The sequence below is a fragment of the Scheffersomyces coipomensis genome (assembly GCF_036884675.1).
Source record: "Scheffersomyces coipomensis strain NRRL Y-17651 chromosome Unknown DFJ63scaffold_6, whole genome shotgun sequence".
Taxonomy (NCBI): domain Eukaryota; kingdom Fungi; phylum Ascomycota; class Pichiomycetes; order Serinales; family Debaryomycetaceae; genus Scheffersomyces; species Scheffersomyces coipomensis.
Window position 1 is genome coordinate 829,153 of NW_027042897.1, and position 18,158 is coordinate 847,310.

General features: G+C 30.5%; 9 protein-coding genes and 1 non-coding gene across 10 annotated transcripts; 2 read left to right on the forward strand and 8 right to left on the reverse strand. All coding sequences in view use genetic code 12, as the record gives it.

Moving 5' to 3' along the window:
- The first annotated feature begins 100 nt into the window (after positions 1 to 100).
- DFJ63DRAFT_t113 lies at positions 101 to 182 on the forward strand. Its single transcript has one exon. It is a non-coding gene; the product is annotated as a tRNA-Ser (tRNA).
- Positions 183 to 254: 72 nt separating this feature from the next.
- Positions 255 to 2,070, reverse strand: DFJ63DRAFT_220870 (uncharacterized protein). The gene has a single exon (XM_064904168.1). It carries the CDS (start codon positions 1,890 to 1,892, stop codon positions 348 to 350), a length of 1,545 nt encoding a protein of 514 aa, XP_064760558.1. The 5' UTR covers positions 1,893 to 2,070; the 3' UTR covers positions 255 to 347.
- Positions 2,045 to 3,448, reverse strand: DFJ63DRAFT_219003 (putative NAD dependent epimerase/dehydratase). Its single transcript, XM_064904150.1, has one exon. The coding sequence runs from the start codon at positions 3,256 to 3,258 to the stop codon at positions 2,197 to 2,199; it is 1,062 nt and encodes a 353-aa protein (XP_064760559.1). The 5' UTR covers positions 3,259 to 3,448; the 3' UTR covers positions 2,045 to 2,196.
- Positions 3,449 to 5,149, reverse strand: DFJ63DRAFT_219132 (aldo/keto reductase family protein). Its single transcript, XM_064904151.1, has one exon. It carries the CDS (start codon positions 4,686 to 4,688, stop codon positions 3,639 to 3,641), a length of 1,050 nt encoding a protein of 349 aa, XP_064760560.1. The 5' UTR covers positions 4,689 to 5,149; the 3' UTR covers positions 3,449 to 3,638.
- Positions 5,150 to 5,609: 460 nt separating this feature from the next.
- Positions 5,610 to 6,659, reverse strand: DFJ63DRAFT_337095 (aldo/keto reductase family protein; the record flags this gene model as incomplete). Its single annotated transcript, XM_064908485.1, has 1 exon — positions 5,610 to 6,659. One exon carries the CDS (start codon positions 6,657 to 6,659, stop codon positions 5,610 to 5,612), a length of 1,050 nt encoding a protein of 349 aa, XP_064760561.1.
- A 477-nt stretch (positions 6,660 to 7,136) lies between these two features.
- Positions 7,137 to 8,632, reverse strand: DFJ63DRAFT_219000 (cytochrome-b5 reductase). The gene has a single exon (XM_064904149.1). The coding sequence runs from the start codon at positions 8,424 to 8,426 to the stop codon at positions 7,536 to 7,538; it is 891 nt and encodes a 296-aa protein (XP_064760562.1). The 5' UTR covers positions 8,427 to 8,632; the 3' UTR covers positions 7,137 to 7,535.
- A 272-nt stretch (positions 8,633 to 8,904) lies between these two features.
- TUB1 (alpha-tubulin) lies at positions 8,905 to 10,385 on the reverse strand (the record flags this gene model as incomplete). Its single annotated transcript, XM_064907521.1, has 2 exons — positions 8,905 to 10,226; positions 10,361 to 10,385. The coding sequence occupies 2 exons, from the start codon at positions 10,383 to 10,385 to the stop codon at positions 8,905 to 8,907; spliced, it is 1,347 nt and encodes a 448-aa protein (XP_064760563.1).
- A 771-nt stretch (positions 10,386 to 11,156) lies between these two features.
- On the reverse strand, positions 11,157 to 13,073 carry DFJ63DRAFT_314996 (uncharacterized protein; the record flags this gene model as incomplete). The annotated part of the gene is made up of 1 exon (XM_064906472.1): positions 11,157 to 13,073. One exon carries the CDS (start codon positions 13,071 to 13,073, stop codon positions 11,157 to 11,159), a length of 1,917 nt encoding a protein of 638 aa, XP_064760564.1.
- An 824-nt stretch (positions 13,074 to 13,897) lies between these two features.
- Positions 13,898 to 15,244, reverse strand: ERG13 (hydroxymethylglutaryl-CoA synthase; the record flags this gene model as incomplete). The annotated part of the gene is made up of 1 exon (XM_064907522.1): positions 13,898 to 15,244. The coding sequence occupies one exon, from the start codon at positions 15,242 to 15,244 to the stop codon at positions 13,898 to 13,900; it is 1,347 nt and encodes a 448-aa protein (XP_064760565.1).
- A 1,195-nt stretch (positions 15,245 to 16,439) lies between these two features.
- Positions 16,440 to 18,104, forward strand: ALO1 (D-arabinono-1,4-lactone oxidase; the record flags this gene model as incomplete). Its single annotated transcript, XM_064905199.1, has 1 exon — positions 16,440 to 18,104. One exon carries the CDS (start codon positions 16,440 to 16,442, stop codon positions 18,102 to 18,104), a length of 1,665 nt encoding a protein of 554 aa, XP_064760566.1.
- Positions 18,105 to 18,158: the final 54 nt, after the last annotated feature.

An 18,158-nucleotide genomic window follows, 5' to 3' on the forward strand; every position in this document is an offset into this window, starting at 1 on the left:
CTTAGTGACCACCCAAAATTAGTCAAAAATTTCCATAAAATTTCCAAAATGAATCCGTCAGAACCGCCTCGCGATTCAAAAAGAAATTGAAAAATTTTAAGGCAACTTGTCCGAGCGGTTAAGGAGAAAGACTTGAAATCTTTTGGGCTTTGCCCGCGCAGGTTCGAGTCCTGCAGTTGTCGTTATTTTTTTTGCAATTTTAAATTACTTTGATTAGTCTTACTCTACAATGGATAATTTTTTAATAAAACAAACTTAAATATGTATTATATACTAATGTTACATCTATCGTATCGATAATTGTCTTTTTTGATTGTCAAGAATGGCTTTAAAACCCAATGCTAACTTTATCTTTGTTTCTTTGAATCAGATTTAGTTCTCTTCTTAGCTGAACCTTTAAGTAATTTTTTAGCTTCAGCAGCTGATTTTTCAGCTACAGCAGCCTTTTTATCAGATTTAACTGTATCCTTTCTAACATCAACTAATCTATTGGTACCCCATAAGGCCCAAATTAATACAAGTTCAATTAAATCAATCAAATATAATTTCAAGTCTCTACCTTCAATGATATTACCGAAAACTTTTAATGATTCACCAACATCAAATACACCATTAAAGATAATTCTATTGAGGAAGACTAAAATTTGTTTGACGGCTAATTTATAAAGTAACAAATGAATAAAGAATGATATTAACATTTTATTAGCTGCTTTTCTATGAGCTTTTCTTAATTTGAAATAAATTATAATAGCATGAACTGAACAAATGATAAAGATTAAAATTTCAGTACCAATTTGAGCATATGACGAATACATTAAGACTTTTTTGTCAAGATCTGATTTGAAACCTAAATATGCATCTCTATAATTTCCATATAGAATGACAGTTTTATAAAGAATGGAGAATTTATCACCAAGGAATGAGATATCCACCAATGAAGAAACATTTCCTACCACATAATCACCATAAAGTGAAGCTAAGATATGAACAACGAATACGAATGTAGTGATTTTAATATATGGTTTGAAATCTAAATTGGAAAATCCATAACCAAGATAAACCAAAACACTAACATAGTTTGGTAATTTTCCAATTAAACCTCTTTGGAAATTATAATAAGTTTCTTCGGTAAATTCATATAAACGATCGGTTGGATAATAAGCACAAATGATTTCTAAAATGAAGAAAATCGAACTATAAAGGAAACTAACAATCAATACATAAGCAATTGATCTTGTAATGATAGGAAGTTTCAGTAATTGTCCTTTGGCAATAGCAGGATGGAAAAAACTTATAAATGCAAATACGATACCATATAAAATTGATAAACTAACATGAATTGAAATATCACTAAACACATTCAATGGATAAGTTTCATCTACCACAATGACATCAGCCACATATCTACCTGGTAAATAATTTTGTGGACCTGCTGTATAAACTGGGAAATAAATACAATATACACCATCTCTAGGAATCTTATATTGAAATGAACCATTTTGATCAATAGTGTTATTGAAGTAAGATGGTGGTAAACCAAGATCAGGTTTTCTTGGTTCAATTAAGAAATCTAACCCTGATTTACTATACTTCATCAAATGCCATTCATCATTATAGATATAAGTATGATTAACGAAATAATTTAAATTTGGTACATTCTTGAAATATAATATTTCGCTATATTCAAAGATAACCACTGGAACCGTGAAATCTTTAACCCCATAGAAATTGAATCTTAACGAAGTATCTGGAGTCGTTGAATTAATCAAAACACAAGCACCATTGTTTAAATATGACATACGAAAGTATCTATGAGTAAGTGCAAATGAACATGATAATTGAGTTATCAAAAACGTACAAAGTACGGTAAACAAATTAGATGTGATTCTCATGTTTGATCTGATATGCAATTGAATCGTACAACAAGTGCTGATACCTTGGTTCTAACCTTGAAATGAATTAATCAAAATATATCAAAAGTTATTTGGATCTACAACTTGAAATCTTGAAAGATTCCAAATTTGATATCTTCTGTTGTGCTGTGCTGTGCTGTGCGCTGGTCAAAACTTTTACTTTACTGTGTCTCCAATATTTTTGCCAAATGCGGCAGGGTCCCATTGTACTGTATATAATAAGACGTATAACTACGTAAATATTTAGATCCATAGTGACATATAAACACTATAACTAACAAGTCTATGAATGTTCTCTAACTACTCCCTTAACATTTTCAATTATACTTTCTTTAATGTCAATTGGTTTCCAATTAAAGATTTTAACTGCTTTATCATTATTAGCCACAGGATTAACATCTAAATATGGTACAACATCTTTAGCATCTTGTAAGAATAATGCTACAAATCTAATGATGAAAGATGGGATGTTTCTAATTGGTAAATTATTACGGTTAACACCTGGAATATCTTTAACATAATCTGCAAATTGAAGTAATGAAATAGCTTCCTTTTGTCCAATAAGAATAATTCTTTCTCCATTAACCTTTTCATTTGTAATGGCTTCAATATGTAATTTGGCTACATCTCTAACATCAACCACACCTAAATAAATGTTTGGAGCTCCAAATTTCATTTCACCACTAATTAATCTTGTCGTAATTTCAATAGATGATTGAACGGGGAATCCCTTAAGAACAGGACCAAACACTCCGACTGGTAACAATGCACTTGCAATCAAGGGCTTAGCTGATTTTTTATTTTCATCACTATTGATGAATTCCCAAAACGCTCTTTCAGCCTCAATTTTTGATTTAACATAAGCACCTTGAGCAGTTTCTAATGGAGAATAATCAGATTCATCAAATATTGTCTTGGAAGAAGGATGACCAAATCCAACAGTTGCAAATGAAGATGTAAAGATTAATTTCTTAATTCCATACTTATGGGACAATTTAGTTACTCTAAGTGTACCATCACGAGCTGGAATGATAACTTCATTATAATCTGTTGGATCAACTGATATAACAGGTGAAGCAACATGTAAAACATAATCAGAACCATCAATGGCTTTATCCCAACCTTCATCACTATTTAAATCAGCTTGGAAAATAGTAAGATTGTTCTTAATCACTTCATCAGTGATTTTTGAACTATTATCTTTCAATAATTTCACTAAGAATTTAGATTTTGAATCATTTCTAACGGTAGTTCTAACTTTATATTTCCCAGCTTCTAATAATTGAATTACGATGAAAGCACCAATTTGACCAGTACCACCAGTCACCAAGATAGTTTCAGCCATGATATAGTATTTGCTGATGAAGAATAATATCAACAAGTGGTGTAAATTGATGGCGAAACTTTTTCGATATCTATATACGAGACGGATTGTGGCTTCAAATTATGGCCGTTGCTGGGGGGGCAGAAAAATTTAAAGTTCGCTCCAGCAATCGTGGGAGCTGAAAAAAATCATAGGCGGAGGCTGGGAGGGAAAATGGTTAAAGATTAGCGACATAATTACAATGGAGCTTTTTTGCCCTAACCATTGACTGAAACATTCGATGATTCCCCGCAGAACAACGTATATTTGAAATTGTAATTGTAATTGTAATTGATTATGAACTAAAAGGATTACATATATACTGAAATTCTAAAAATCGCTATATAAAAAGAGTAAACAGCTTAACCATTTAAGTGGGCTGCAGCTTGTTTGTTGTATCTTCCACCAACTACTGGATTTTCATCAATGATTTTATCAATAGCAGCTAAATCTTCATCTGATAATTCAACAATACTACCGAAATTACTTTCAATCTTAGCTTTAGTAGAACCAGATGGGATGGCTAAGATCTTAGTAATGTTCTTAACACCTCTATATTCCTTTAATCCTGAAATCTTAACGAACCATGATAATGATAATGATTCTAAACTGGTGTGTTTCACTTCATGAGCGAATTTATATAAAGCATGAACTCTTTTGATATTTTGTTGGAAATTTTCAGGGTAGAATTTTTCAAAATGATGTCTCATATCACCTTGTGGAATATCTTTTAAGAAGTCTGCGGATTCAGCAGCCAGATCAGTTAAGACACCACGACATAATGGAGAATAAGCAATGATTGGAATGTTGTGTTTGGAAACTTCTTCTAAAATACCATTTTCAAAGATATCTAAAGCTAATAAAGATAATTCAATTTCGACACATGAGATTGGGAAAGCAGCTTCAGCCTTTTTGATGGATTCAATACCAACTTCAGAAAGAGAAATACCATCAATTTTGCCTGCTTTAACGAATTCAGCAATATAACCAATAGTTTCTTCGTATGGAACTTTATGATCAACTCTAGCAATTTCAAAGATCAATTTAGGTCTTTTTGATTTATCAGAAGGGAAATAGCTTATAATATTTTCAATTGATTTAGTAATGAATTCTTTAGAACCATTTGGACTAAAAGTTGTCATATCAATGGCACCTTTAATGGAAATAATTAATTTTTGATTAACTTCATCAGAGTTAGAATCAACAAATTCCTTTAATAATTTTAAATTGATATCGTTTGGACCATAGAATTCACCACCATTAAGTAAATTAGTACCGAATTCTTTATGGGAAGTGATAAATCTAAGTGATTCTAATGATTGTTCAGTTGGAGGAGGAACTGGTTTCCAAGTCATGGACATGGTACCGAAACCGAAATTTCCAGTTAATTCGACAGGTTTAATATCAGACATTTGTATGGATTGTGTAGTAGTAGTTCAATTGAGTTAATTGATGATATGAAAACTCAAAATCAAGGAAAGAAATGACACGAATCAATTGATATTTATAGTATAAGTTTTTCATTTTCCCCTAATTAGAGCTTGCTAACCATGCTCCACCCAAAACCGCGCATAGTTACTTTAAATTAGCGATGAAATTTAGATTTTCGGTTCAGTCGCTCAATTAGGTAAATCTCCGGTGTCAAAGGTTTAGTTCGGGATATAAACAGATTTCACCATTTTTAACCTTTAAATATTAGTTAGTTATATATACGGAGTTATTGAATAGAAGTGGTTAGATCGATCTATGACGGATGTTATAAATTTCCCGTCCCATTTTTTTATTTCACATATGGAGTGGATTTAATTTTGCATTTTCGGAATTACTAGAATTATTAATCATGATAACAGTGATTGTATTTGCCATTATCATTGAATAGTTGATGATAATAGGATTGATCTATGATAATATTTACCCGTGCTTCCGCTGTAGTTGTTCCAATAGTTGACTTTGATCTTGGTTGGCTGAATAGGGATTTGATGTTCTTAGCAGTTAATATTAAAGCCACCAAATGTAACTAAGACGATTCGGCATATAGTTGATTCTTGATATTAACCGGCATCCGTCCCACTTGGCATCGGAATTTATGATTTGTTCCTACTTCTGCCAGCAAGTGTTGTGCTGCAAAAAAACGTTTCATAGGCTTAGGTAAGGAGGACTGAAATTCCCATTGTGGGTTTGCCACTATTCTAGAAATCTAACACTATATGTTTCCGTGGTATAATAATGGATTACATGTATACTTGCAATAGAAATGAATTTATTATACAGAGAAAGGAATATATAAAGTAATTCAAACTATCACTATTTATAAAGAGTAATGAATTTCAAGTTTAACCATTTAAATGAGCTTCAACATGCTTGTTGTATCTTCCACCGACAATTGGATTTTCATCAATGATTTTATCAATAGCAGCTAAATCTTCATCTGATAATTCAATAATACTACCGAAATTGCTTTCAATCTTAGCTTTAGTAGAACCAGATGGAATAGCCAAGATCTTAGTAATGTTCTTAACACCTCTATATTCTTTTAATCCTGAAATCTTAACGAACCATGATAATGATAATGATTCTAAACTTGTATGTTTGTCATCATGAGCAAATTTATACAAGGCACGAACTCTCTTAAGGTTTTGTTGAAAATTTTCTTGATAGAATTTTTCAAAGTTATGTCTAATATCACCTTGGGGAATATCTTTTAAGAAATCTGCAGATTCAGCAGCCAGATCAGTTAAGACACCACGACATAATGGAGAATAAGCAATGATTGGAATGTTGTGTTTGGAAACTTCTTCTAAAATACCATTTTCAAAGATATCTAAGGTCAACAAAGATAATTCAATTTCGACACAAGAAACTGGGAAAGCAGCTTGAGTAGTTCTAATTGATTCAATACCAACTTCAGAAAGTGAAATACCATCCAATTTTCCTGCTTTGACATATTCTGCAATATAACCAACGGTCTCAATATAAGGAACTCTACGATCAACTCTTGAAATTTCAAAGAGTAACTTTGGTCTTTTTGATTTATCAGAAGGGAAATAACTAATAATGTTTTCAATTGATTGAGAAATGAATTCTTTAGAACCATTTGGAATTAAAGTAGTTTTATCAACACCACCCTTAATTGAAATAATTAATTTTTGATTAACTTCATCAGAGTTAGAATCAACAAATTCCTTTAATAATTTTAAATTACGATCATTTGGACCATAGAATTCACCACCATTAAGTAAATTAGTACCGAATTCTTTATGGGAAGTGATGAATCTAAGTGATTCTAATGATTGTTCAACAGGGGGAGGAACTGGTTTCCAAGTCATGGACATGGTACCGAAACCGAAATTTCCAGTTAATTCAACAGGTTTAATAGCAGACATTTTGTTAAGTTGACGTTTGAATTGAGTTGTTTGATGATTAACAAACTTAAACCCAATGGAATGAATGGTACGAATCATTTGATATTTATACAGTTAACCATTACTATTCAATTTCGCAACCTCCTGTTGTTTGTCTGTCTTATTATAGTTAAGCACTTAGACCTAAATATTGCGCGTAGCTGCTAAAATAATGATGAAATTTGCTATTTCGGTTCAGTCGCTCAATTAGGAAAATCACCGCTGTTCATCAAAATTTGCATACTTCAAAGTTTCCATAATTGTGAATTATTACGGAGATGCTAAATATGTATCCATATTTGCCGAGTAAATAGTTAGCCCGATATATGGCTTATGCTCTTTACTTGCTGTTTGTTTATTTTCTAGGGTTAACTGACGTCGTGGACCAAGATCTTTTTCAATTTTATCGGTGATAATTCGTATTATGGGTTTGACGATCATTTTCGGAATGGGATACGATTACGACTAATTCTGGATTAAGTTACGTTCATTCTAGATTCATAATTGCAACCATTGATTGGAAGCTGTTTGCTTACGTATGATATATGAATGAGGTTAACTATCGTTATGTTTTTCTTATTCAACCACCAAGGTTACGTGGTGGTAAAACGTTTGCGGAAAAATTTGTAGCGGATACTACATGATTCTAGCCGAACCATAACACTGATCGACAACTCTACGGAGATCGGGGACCTTTTAATAATCGTTGCTATATCCTAGTTTTTTAATCTATTTTTAACTATTTTATATTAAATGATGATTTCTATTTACATTTTTAGCAAATTTTTTTTTAATTTTATGAAAAGAGAATATATGTGTTAAACAATGTCAAAGCAGAACTACATTCTTTTTGTTTGATTAAAAGCAAAAGATATTATCAGTTTCCCAACCTAATTCAATAGCTTGTTCTTTTAAAGATTTTTTCATGGCTGGTGGTCCACAAATAAAAATTCTATTTTCATTCAGGACAGATGGTAAATATTTTTCAATCATTTCTTTATTAACATAACCTGAACTTCCATCCCAATCAGCAGGTGGATTGGTTAAAGTATAATGAACATTGAAATAAGGATATTTCTTGGCAATTTCATCAATTTCATTCTTTAATAAGATATCTTTATCAGTTTCATTAGCAAAGATTAAATTTATCTTAGTATGATCTTCAGGATTAGTAATAATTCTAGTTATAACTTGTAAAATAGGAGTTATACCTGAACCACCAGCAATTAAACCTAATTCCTTAGCCATATTAGGTTCATAATTCAATTTTCCAAATGGACCTCTAAATTTAGCAGTTTGACCTTCATGTAAAGCAGCTAATCTACGAGTAACTTTACCCTTTTCATAATGTTTAACTAAGATATCGAAAAATCCAGCATCGAATTGATTTGAAATGGGAGAATAATATCTCATTTCATCTTTACCATCAATAGTAAAACAACATGCCACATGATGACCCGTTGGAATATCTAAAATTTCATTTTCACGATTTAATTTAAATCTATAAATGGAAGTCATAGGACCAATAATAGTTCTATCAATCAATTCAAATTCTTTCCAAACAGATTTATCCATTGAAGTTCTATTATTCCACACTTCATAAAGCTTACCTGAACTAATAACAACTATGAATGCAATACTATATGGTAAATATTCCACCCCAAAGATTAAGGTCCCAAATAAAATAAGTAAGATAGGAATATAAATCCCATGTAAGGGTTGTTTCAAGAGCTCTCTTTTGTCTTCCATTATTGCCACCTGTTGTATATATATATAAAACTCAAACCAAAAGAAAGGGGACTCTAACTGAACTGAAAAGTAAAACTAATTCAAAAAAACAAACAAATCAAATCAATTCAAATCAATTCTAAGCAGAGCTTTGATCAAATAATTGGTGAAAAAAAAAATCTACAGTAGTTGCCGGTAACTATCAAAATCACGCACTTTAAAGAAAAAGGTCGTGTGAGTTGTTCAAAAAACTTGATTTATAACAAACATTAAAAACATGTATTATTTATAATATATATAGGGTAGAGATGAAGAGATAAGAATAATAAAGTAAACCAACTAAAAATTGAATATAAAAGAGAATGGAAAAAGAAGGGAATGGAATGGAAAAACCGATGGGGGTATTAAAAATGAAGGAGGTGAATAAAAATAAAATAAAAGAAAAACATATTGTGTAAAAATTTACATTATCTAAGCCATTAAAAAAGAATTATAACGATTAATATTCTTCTTCTTCTTCTGGGAATGAATCGGTTCCAACTTCAATATAATCTCTTTCTAAGGCAGCTAAATCTTCTCTTGCTTCAGTGAATTCACCTTCTTCCATACCTTCACCAACATACCAATGAACAAAAGCTCTCTTGGAATACATTAAATCGAATTTTCTATCAATTCTTCTCCAAGCTTCAGCAATAGCAGTGGTATTGGATAACATACAAACAGCTCTACTGGCAGCAGCTAATTCAGTACTGGCAATAGCAGTTGGTGGTTGATAACAAATACCAATCTTGAAACCAGTTGGACACCAATCAACTAATTGAACAGTCTTTTTGGCTTTAGCTTGAGCAACAGCATTTTGAACATCTCTGGTAACCACATCACCACGATATAATAAACAAGTAGCCATATATTTACCGGTTCTTGGATCACATTTAACCATTTGATTACCTGGTTCAAAACAAGCAGCAGTAATTTCAGCCACAGAATTTGATTCATGACTAGCTCTAGCTTTTGAAAATACTGGAGCATAAGAAACTAATGGGAAATGAATTCTTGGATAAGGAACTAAATTAGTTTGGAATTCATTTAAATCAACATTTAATGAACCATCAAATCTTAAAGAAGCAGTAACTGATGAAACAACTTGAGCAATTAAACTATTTAATGAATCGAAATTTGGTCTTGAAATATCTAAATTTCTACGACACATATCATAAATAGCTTCATTATCAACCATAAAAGTACAATCAGCATGTTCTAAAGTAGTATGAGTAGTTAAAACAGTATTATATGGTTCAACCACAGAAGTTGAAACTTGAGGAGCAGGATAAACGGCAAATTCTAATTTTGATTTTTTACCATAATCAATTGATAATTGTTCTAATAAAAGAGATCCAAAACCAGAACCAGTACCACCACCTAATGAATGGGTGAAAAGGAAACCTTGTAAACCATCACATTGATCAGCCATTCTTCTAACTCTATCTAAAACATCATCTAAGATTTCTCTACCAATAGTATAATGACCTCTAGCATAATTATTGGCAGCATCTTCTTTACCAGCAATTAATTGTTCTGGATGGAATAAATCTTTATAAATACCAGTTCTAACTTCATCAATAACATTTGGTTCTAAATCAACATATAAGGCACGAGGAACATATTTACCTGAACCAGTTTCACTGAAAAAGGTAGAGAACCCTTCTTCACCTCCCTTTGGTCTAGTTAAACCTTCTTGTAAGAAACCATCTGGTCTGATACCATGTTCTTGAGAGTATAATTCCCAACAGGCGTTACCAATTTGACAACCGGCTTGACCAACTATAATAAAACTTGATGTTAGTAAATTGATTCGTCTTTAGTTTTACGACGTGTAATCAAACTGATGTGTAACCGATTTCACAATCCCCCTCCTCCACATCAATCACACGCAAAGAAAGAAACATGACACATACCATTAATACTAATAACTTCTCTCATCTTTGATTGATTAAGCTGTAATAATCACTTGTATACGTAGAAAGAGAATATCAATAATCAATTAGCTGTTGCCAAACAAAGTCTTTTGATTTTGATTTGGCTGTTTTTTTTTGTTTTGATTTTGCTCGTCTTTTTTTTTTTATTTTTTTTTGTTTTGAATTTTAATTTTTGTGCTGTTAATTTTCCATTTTAGTCCATTTTCAAAACAATAGTTAAACTATGGGAGCTAGACTTCCTAATTGGGAAGGATGTGGTTGAAGACGCGTCTACAAGTTTAAACTATTCCATTTAAAAATATTGGTATATATTTTGCAACCTAAATGGATACATTATACTACGAAAATGAGGTATGAAAGGTAAAACACAATACAAATACATAAAACATATAAAATCTCTAATAACAACTTAACTTACTTAAACCATCCTTTCTTGGTCTTCTTTGATTTTAATCCAATCGTTTCTTGAATTCCATCACTGGTATCTTGTAATATTTCAACGATAGATTTATCCCATATAGTGGTATCCTTTGACTTATCATAGAACAACTCAGTTTGTTCATTGGCCAATCTTAACAATTGATCTTTGGTTAATGTATATAACCATGTAATATCATATCCAAAATTTTGTAAATATGATGATAAATCATTATTTGAAAATCTACTTATGATATATTTATATTGAGAAGTTGGGAAAGTTTCATCATGAAAAGTTGGAGGATGTAATTTATTCTGAGCTTTATTCTTTACTAAATCAGTATAGCTTAATAAATAATCATAAGTTGATTTTAAAAATTGGGGGTACTTCCTTTTTCTTATTAGTTTTCACTAAGGTACCTAAATTATTCTTTTCAGTTTGGAAATGATTAGATAATTTTTTAAAGTATTTCGATAATTTGGAAGTTTGTTTATTATATTGATCAATTAAAGATTTGGAAATTTTATCGGAAGAAAGTTGAGCTTGATCTTTAGCTAATTTATAATTTTCATCTAATTTTGATTTTAATGATTTTTGAGTTTGTAATAAATCAGCGGCAAAATCAAATGATTCCTTTTCTAAGGTCTTCCAAGTCTTTTCAGTTGAAACATTAATTCCTTCAATATTATTTAAAATCGAATCAGAAACAGTATTATAATAATAACTAACCAAATCATAAGCTTCATCAATTGATTTTTGATTAAATTTCTTCTTTGGATATGCTTTCTTTAAATAAGCTTGGAATGAAGTTATATCAGGTAAATTTTTTTGAGCATCTTCAATCTGTTGTTTCGATGATTTATAACTATTAGTTAAACTTTCATTAAACTTATCAATTAATTCTTGTCTTGTTCCTTCTACAGATGCACCTTGCAGCTTCAACCACTCAATAATTGATTCAGTTGATAAACTATCATATAACCAACTATATGAAGATTCGTCAAGGATTGGTTCTTTATCACGATAAGCTTTCACATATTCAATTAAGTCATGCTTAGAAGTCCATGATGAAACTTTAACACCACGAAGTTCTAAGAATTGTCTTAATTTATCTTTCGACCATTTATTAACATGTAATAAAAGAGTATCAACATCATCTGAAGTTGATTTTATTTGATTATTAGCAGTAGATAAATATTTTTGAATATCATCTTTTAAATAAGATTGTCTTGATTTAATTAAAGTTAATAATTTCTCACGAGTTAATTTCTCATCGGTAATAGATGGTTTCTTATCGATAATACCATTATAATAAAGCCATTCTCTTAATTGGGAATAAGTCCAAAGATTCCAAAATTGATCATTGAATTCACCAGCTTTCAGAACATAACTCTTGGAGAATTGTTTCCAATCATTAGTATTGATATTTAACGATTCATATAATGAATCTTTCGATTCTTTAATTGACTTCGAAACAAGATAACTATAATCTTTTACTTTCTTTAATAAATCCAGTCTGGTATCATTCTCTTCATCGAAGGGAATTTCATATTTGTTTAACCAATTTTGAAAATCTTCATAACTCCATAATTCAAATAACCAATCCCCCGGATAATTCCCGGCCACATCTTTCTGTTTAGTGATTGAATCATAATTTTGTTTAATTTTATTAATGAATTCATCTGAAATCAGAGTTTTATGATTATAATCCAACGAATCAATTAATTTGTTATTATAACTGAAATAAATCAAATTCTTAAGGGGCCAACTATCAAATATCCAATCTTTGACTTTATTAGTGGTAGACTTATCTTCATGAAAGAGGTATCCATAATTCTTAAGGGTATCAGGTAAGATATCCAAACCGGAGAGATCTTTATTATTAACGTTTAAGATTTGTTGACCGATTTCATTGATATTATAATCGAACGGAATCTTATTATCTTCTTTGTATAATGATTCAAATTGAGATTTCAAAGATTCATATTGTTGTAAAGTTAAATCTTTCAATTGAGAAAGATAATTGGCACTTTCATCAATGATATTAGTATCGTCTTCCTTCTCGACTTCTTCACCTTCAATCACTTTCCTAACATTTTCAGTGACTTGGGGAATAGAAGGAATTGAAATCTTTCTATCTTTTAAAAATTCGGTAAAATCCTTAATAGTCCAATCTTTAAATAAATCAAGATCAGAAGTTGAAGTTGTAGTTTCACTAACTACAACCGTAATTAAAGTGATTAAAACACCATTCAATAAACTAGAAACTCTCATATTGTCCAGTAAGTTCTTCGCTTTATCTCAATCATCAACCCATTTTCTGAAATTGTCATCAATCAAGATATCCCTATCTCTTTATATAAATTTTCACAACCTCCCTCCTCAATTTACCCCACCCTTTTTCCTTAATATAGTTTTAAATTTGGGTGTGAAAAAAAAAAGTAAGTAATGGTGCGGCTCAAAAATCCTTACAGTTGCGACAATCGTCATTCTGTTTTATACGTTTGCTAAAAATATTGTAGTGAGTGTGGATCTAGGGGTTATGTACCTATACATCCACACGTTTATAAGGGATGAGTTAGTGAGAGTTGGGTGATGGTGTGGGATGAATTACGCAAGGGTCGTCTCCTTATAGCAATTGAAATAGAATGAATGAATGTTCATGAATTGCTTTTAGCAATATAAGAACTTTCCAGAATTAAACTTGATCATTGCTTTGAATGATGATTTAGAGATTATACGTCGCCTTGAAATATACCTTTACACTGACTTGCACTCTCCTTTACTATATATAATTTGTTTATTATTATTATTATTATGATTTATTTATTTATTTAATTTATGGATGGATTATTTTTCTTGGGGAATTTCTTTTTATAACATTTTACATACATATCCAAAAACTTATATATACAATATTTTTCTAATAATTTAAGCAAGCAAGAATTAATTTACGTAACAAAATGAAGAACAAACATACGAAGGAAGGAAGGGAGGGAGGATGGATGGATGAGCTATGGTATTAGCAAGATAGGAGGAAAATTTAGCAAAATAATTCAAGAAATGAAACCAAAGAATGAATACGAACCAGGGGAAATCTATTCTTTGATGGCGTATGATCTTCTATATTTATCATCGACTTCAACTAAATAATAAGTACCAGGGACTAAAGTTTCAATAGATCCAGTTGGTTTAATATCTTTCTTTAAATGAAGATTTTCTCTTAATTCAATAGCTTCAACATATTGTTGAGGAGATTTAATTAATCTACCTTTACCTAATTTATAATCTAAATTTAAATTTTCAGTTATATGACTAATATCATCAATAACTTTTACTGATAATAAAGTTGAAGCTAAACCTGAACCATAAGAGAAGATTCCAATTCTTTTATTTTGTAAAGATTCTGAACCAACATAATATAATAATGAAGATAATGAAGCCCATGCGGATGCAGTATACATATTACCAGTATTAGTTGGGACTTTTATAGCAGGTGCAACTCTTGATTGAAATTCTGATTTTGATAAATTTAAAAAGATTTTTTCTAAAGATTTATCACTTAATGATTGATCATAAGATAATGAATTTAAATGTTTAATTGATTCTTCATCAATTAAATCTTTAAAATTAGTTGGATTTGATTTAAAATCATTATATAATAATCTTGCATAAGATTTTGTAACTAATTTACAAGTTGGAACATGAAAAGCATTATAATCAAAATGATTAAATAAACCAACAGTTTTTGAATCATTTTTAGTAATTTTTTTAGAATAAGCTTTATAACATTGATCAACTGCTCTAACATAACATGATAATGAAAAATGACCATCAACTACAGGATATTCAGATGTGAAATTTGGTTTATAAAAATCATAAGCATGTTCCATAAATGAACCTCTAGTTGATTCAAATACAATAGGAGCATCAGGACCAATTAAAAATGCCACCGCACCAGCACCACCAGTTGGTCTTGCAGCACCTTTATCATAAATAGCAATATCACCTGCTACAACAATAGCATCTCTACCATCCCAACTTGAAGATTCTAACCAATTTATGGAATTTAAAATAGCAGAAGTACCACCATAACAAGCATTAATAGTATCAATACCTTCAATATCACTATTACCGGGGAATAATTGCATTAAAACTGATTTAACTGATTTTGATTTATCTAATAAAGTTTCCGTACCAACTTCTAATCTACCGATATTATTAGTATCGATTTGATAATGGTTAATTAATTTAGATAAAACAGTTAAACTTAAAGAATAAATATCTTCTCTATCATTAACAAAGGACATATTGGTTTGACCCAAACCAATGGTATATTTGCCAGCAGGGATATTATCAAAAGTTTCTAAATCAGTTTGATTAACAGCTTGAGATGGTATATAGATTTCGATACCTTTGATACCGATATTGGAAGGTCTAGTCATGATTGATGATTGATTTGATTTGATTGATATGGAGTAACGAGAGAGATACGATATATATCAAAGAGGGAAGGAAGGAGGAAGAAGAGGAATAAAAAGAAAGAAGAAATAAGATTTGCAAAACTGTTCTGTTGCCAAAAATTTTCCACACTCAGAAACAATCTGTTTGTATCAAAAGTTAAACGACAATGCCTTAAATAAAAAATGTATCAGCCTTTTTAGGGAACGACCAATTATGTAATCAATTATGTAATTTGAAATAATTACGCGTTAACAAATTTAAAAACAGACATAAATTTGACTAAAACGGAAGGACTGTATATAACCCAATTTGATCAGACAGACAGACACCGAACTGACAAACAGACAAACAGACAGACAGACATTTACTATAAATAAATAGTTATAGTATAATTATTTGAATTATCCCGTTTAAAAATATCATTTACAGCGGATCTAGCATAGCTTATACCATTTAACACTATTAGTTAATCATATCTCTATTATGTCACTTATAAGCTCCATGCCTCTCTCACTCTCCCTAAAAATATGTCACCAAATAAAAACATAAATAAAATCCACACCGCATCATCTAATTAGTGTAAATAGACATTATCAATTACGACAACAACATATCCATGAATCAAACTATATAACTTTTGTAACAGATCTTCATGAAGTTTAATAATCATATCTAAGATTTATCATGATAAATAATCTTATATATCAGACCATTATTTCCATCTATAATCATTAATCAATAAATGGTATCGCGATATTGCAAAAAAATTTTGCATTATTTGAATTGAAGCCACACATTATTTGTAAGTTATCTATTCAACTTATGTTATAAGTATATAAAGTATCTATAATTTATAACATGTTACCTGGTATGATCTGACCTCTACATACGCAGTCTAGTTTCCTCACTCTTTCTAACTTTCATTACCATCTTTATACCATCAATTATAACCATTATTAAATCTCTCTCTCTCTCTCTCTTTGTTAACAAGAAAATATCTTGGTGACACAAAAAAATTAATTTGATCATAATAATTCTCCTACCATCGGTTAAGCCATTAAAATTAAAAATTACAAATTACAAATCGTATCTTATAAATAGATCTGAACAGTTACGAAGTTGACGGAATCACCCAGGTACTATAGTACTACTATCACCAAGTAACCAACTCCAATCATGTCTATTCCAGAATCATTGCTTCCCTTTAAAACTACCAAATTATTCCATCAAACTTGGGCTGGAACTTTCTATTGTCAACCTCAAGCTATTTTTCAACCCACTAATTTAGATGAAATCAAAGAATTAATCAATCAAGCCAGAATTAATCGTAAAACAATTATGACTGTTGGTTCTGGTCATTCTCCTAGTGATTTAACCATGACTAATGAATGGTTATGTAATTTAGATAAATTCAATCATGTGTTAAATGAAGAAGAATTTAAAGTTGATAATGAAGTTAAATTCGTTGATTTAACAGTGGAAGCAGGAATTAGAATCTTTGAATTGAATAAATATCTTAAATCTCATCAATTGGCTATTCAAAATTTAGGTTCAATAAGTGATCAATCCATCGCAGGATTGATTTCAACCGGTACTCATGGTTCAACTCAATATCATGGGTTAGTAAGTCAACAAATTGTTTCTATCCAATTTTTAAATTCTAAAGCTGAATTAATCAATTGTTCATCCATCGAAAACCCAGATCATTTCAGAGCTATCTTATTATCATTAGGGAAAATTGGAATCATAACTCAAGTAACATTAAGAACTTGTCCTGCCTATACCATCAAATCCAAACAAGAAATCATTAAATTTACTACTTTATTAAATAATTGGGATAATATTTGGTTAGATTCTGAATTCATTAGAATTTGGTGGTTCCCTTATAGTGGGAATTGTGTCTTATGGAGAGCTTCAAAATCAATTGAACCATTGAATGATCCTAGACCAAGTTGGTATGGAACTAAATTCGGAAGATTCTTCTATGAATCACTTTTATTCATCTCCGTTCATTTAATCCCTAGTTTAACTCCTTGGATTGAACAATTTGTTTTCGCTCAACAATATGGAAAAGTTGAAACGTTAGGTAAGGGAGATATCGCTGTCCAAAATTCAGTAGAAGGATTAAATATGGATTGTTTATTCAGTCAATTTGTTAATGAATGGTCAACCCCATTAATCCATGGTATTGATGTATTAACTAAATTAAATAATGAAATCAAAGCCGCTGAAGCTGAACATAGATATTACGTTCATGCTCCAATCGAAGTAAGATGTTCCAATATGACTTATTCTGAACAACCATTTATTGATGATGAAACTGGAAACGCTTCATTATATCCATCTCAATCATGGTTATCAAACCGTACTAAGACAAGTGCAGGTCCAATCAAGGGGAATAATCTTCGTCCTTATTTAGATAATTCTCCTGATACTCCATATTCTGATTCTGAAACCGTTACTAATGATCAATTAACTCTTTTCATAAATGCTACCATGTACAGACCTTTCGGTACCAATGTCAAAACTCATGAATGGTTTCAAATCTTTGAGAATATCTTATTGGAATCAGGTGGAAAACCTCATTGGGCTAAGAATTTCATTGGATTATCTGATATCCTGAATGAACATAAAGATAATGTTGATGGAAATGATTTACAAGTCCAAGTTCAATATGGAGGAAAACCATTCTATACTATGATTGGATTCAAACCTACTATGGAACAATGGTTTGGAGATAGATTGGTTAAATATAATAAAATTAGAAATGAAACTGATCCTGATGGAGTATTCTTAAGTGGTAAGAATTGGCTTGTTAGAAATGGTATTTTAACCAATTAAAAAAGATAATTTGTTTTTATAGAGTTTACGTATGTTGTTTTTATCGATAAATAT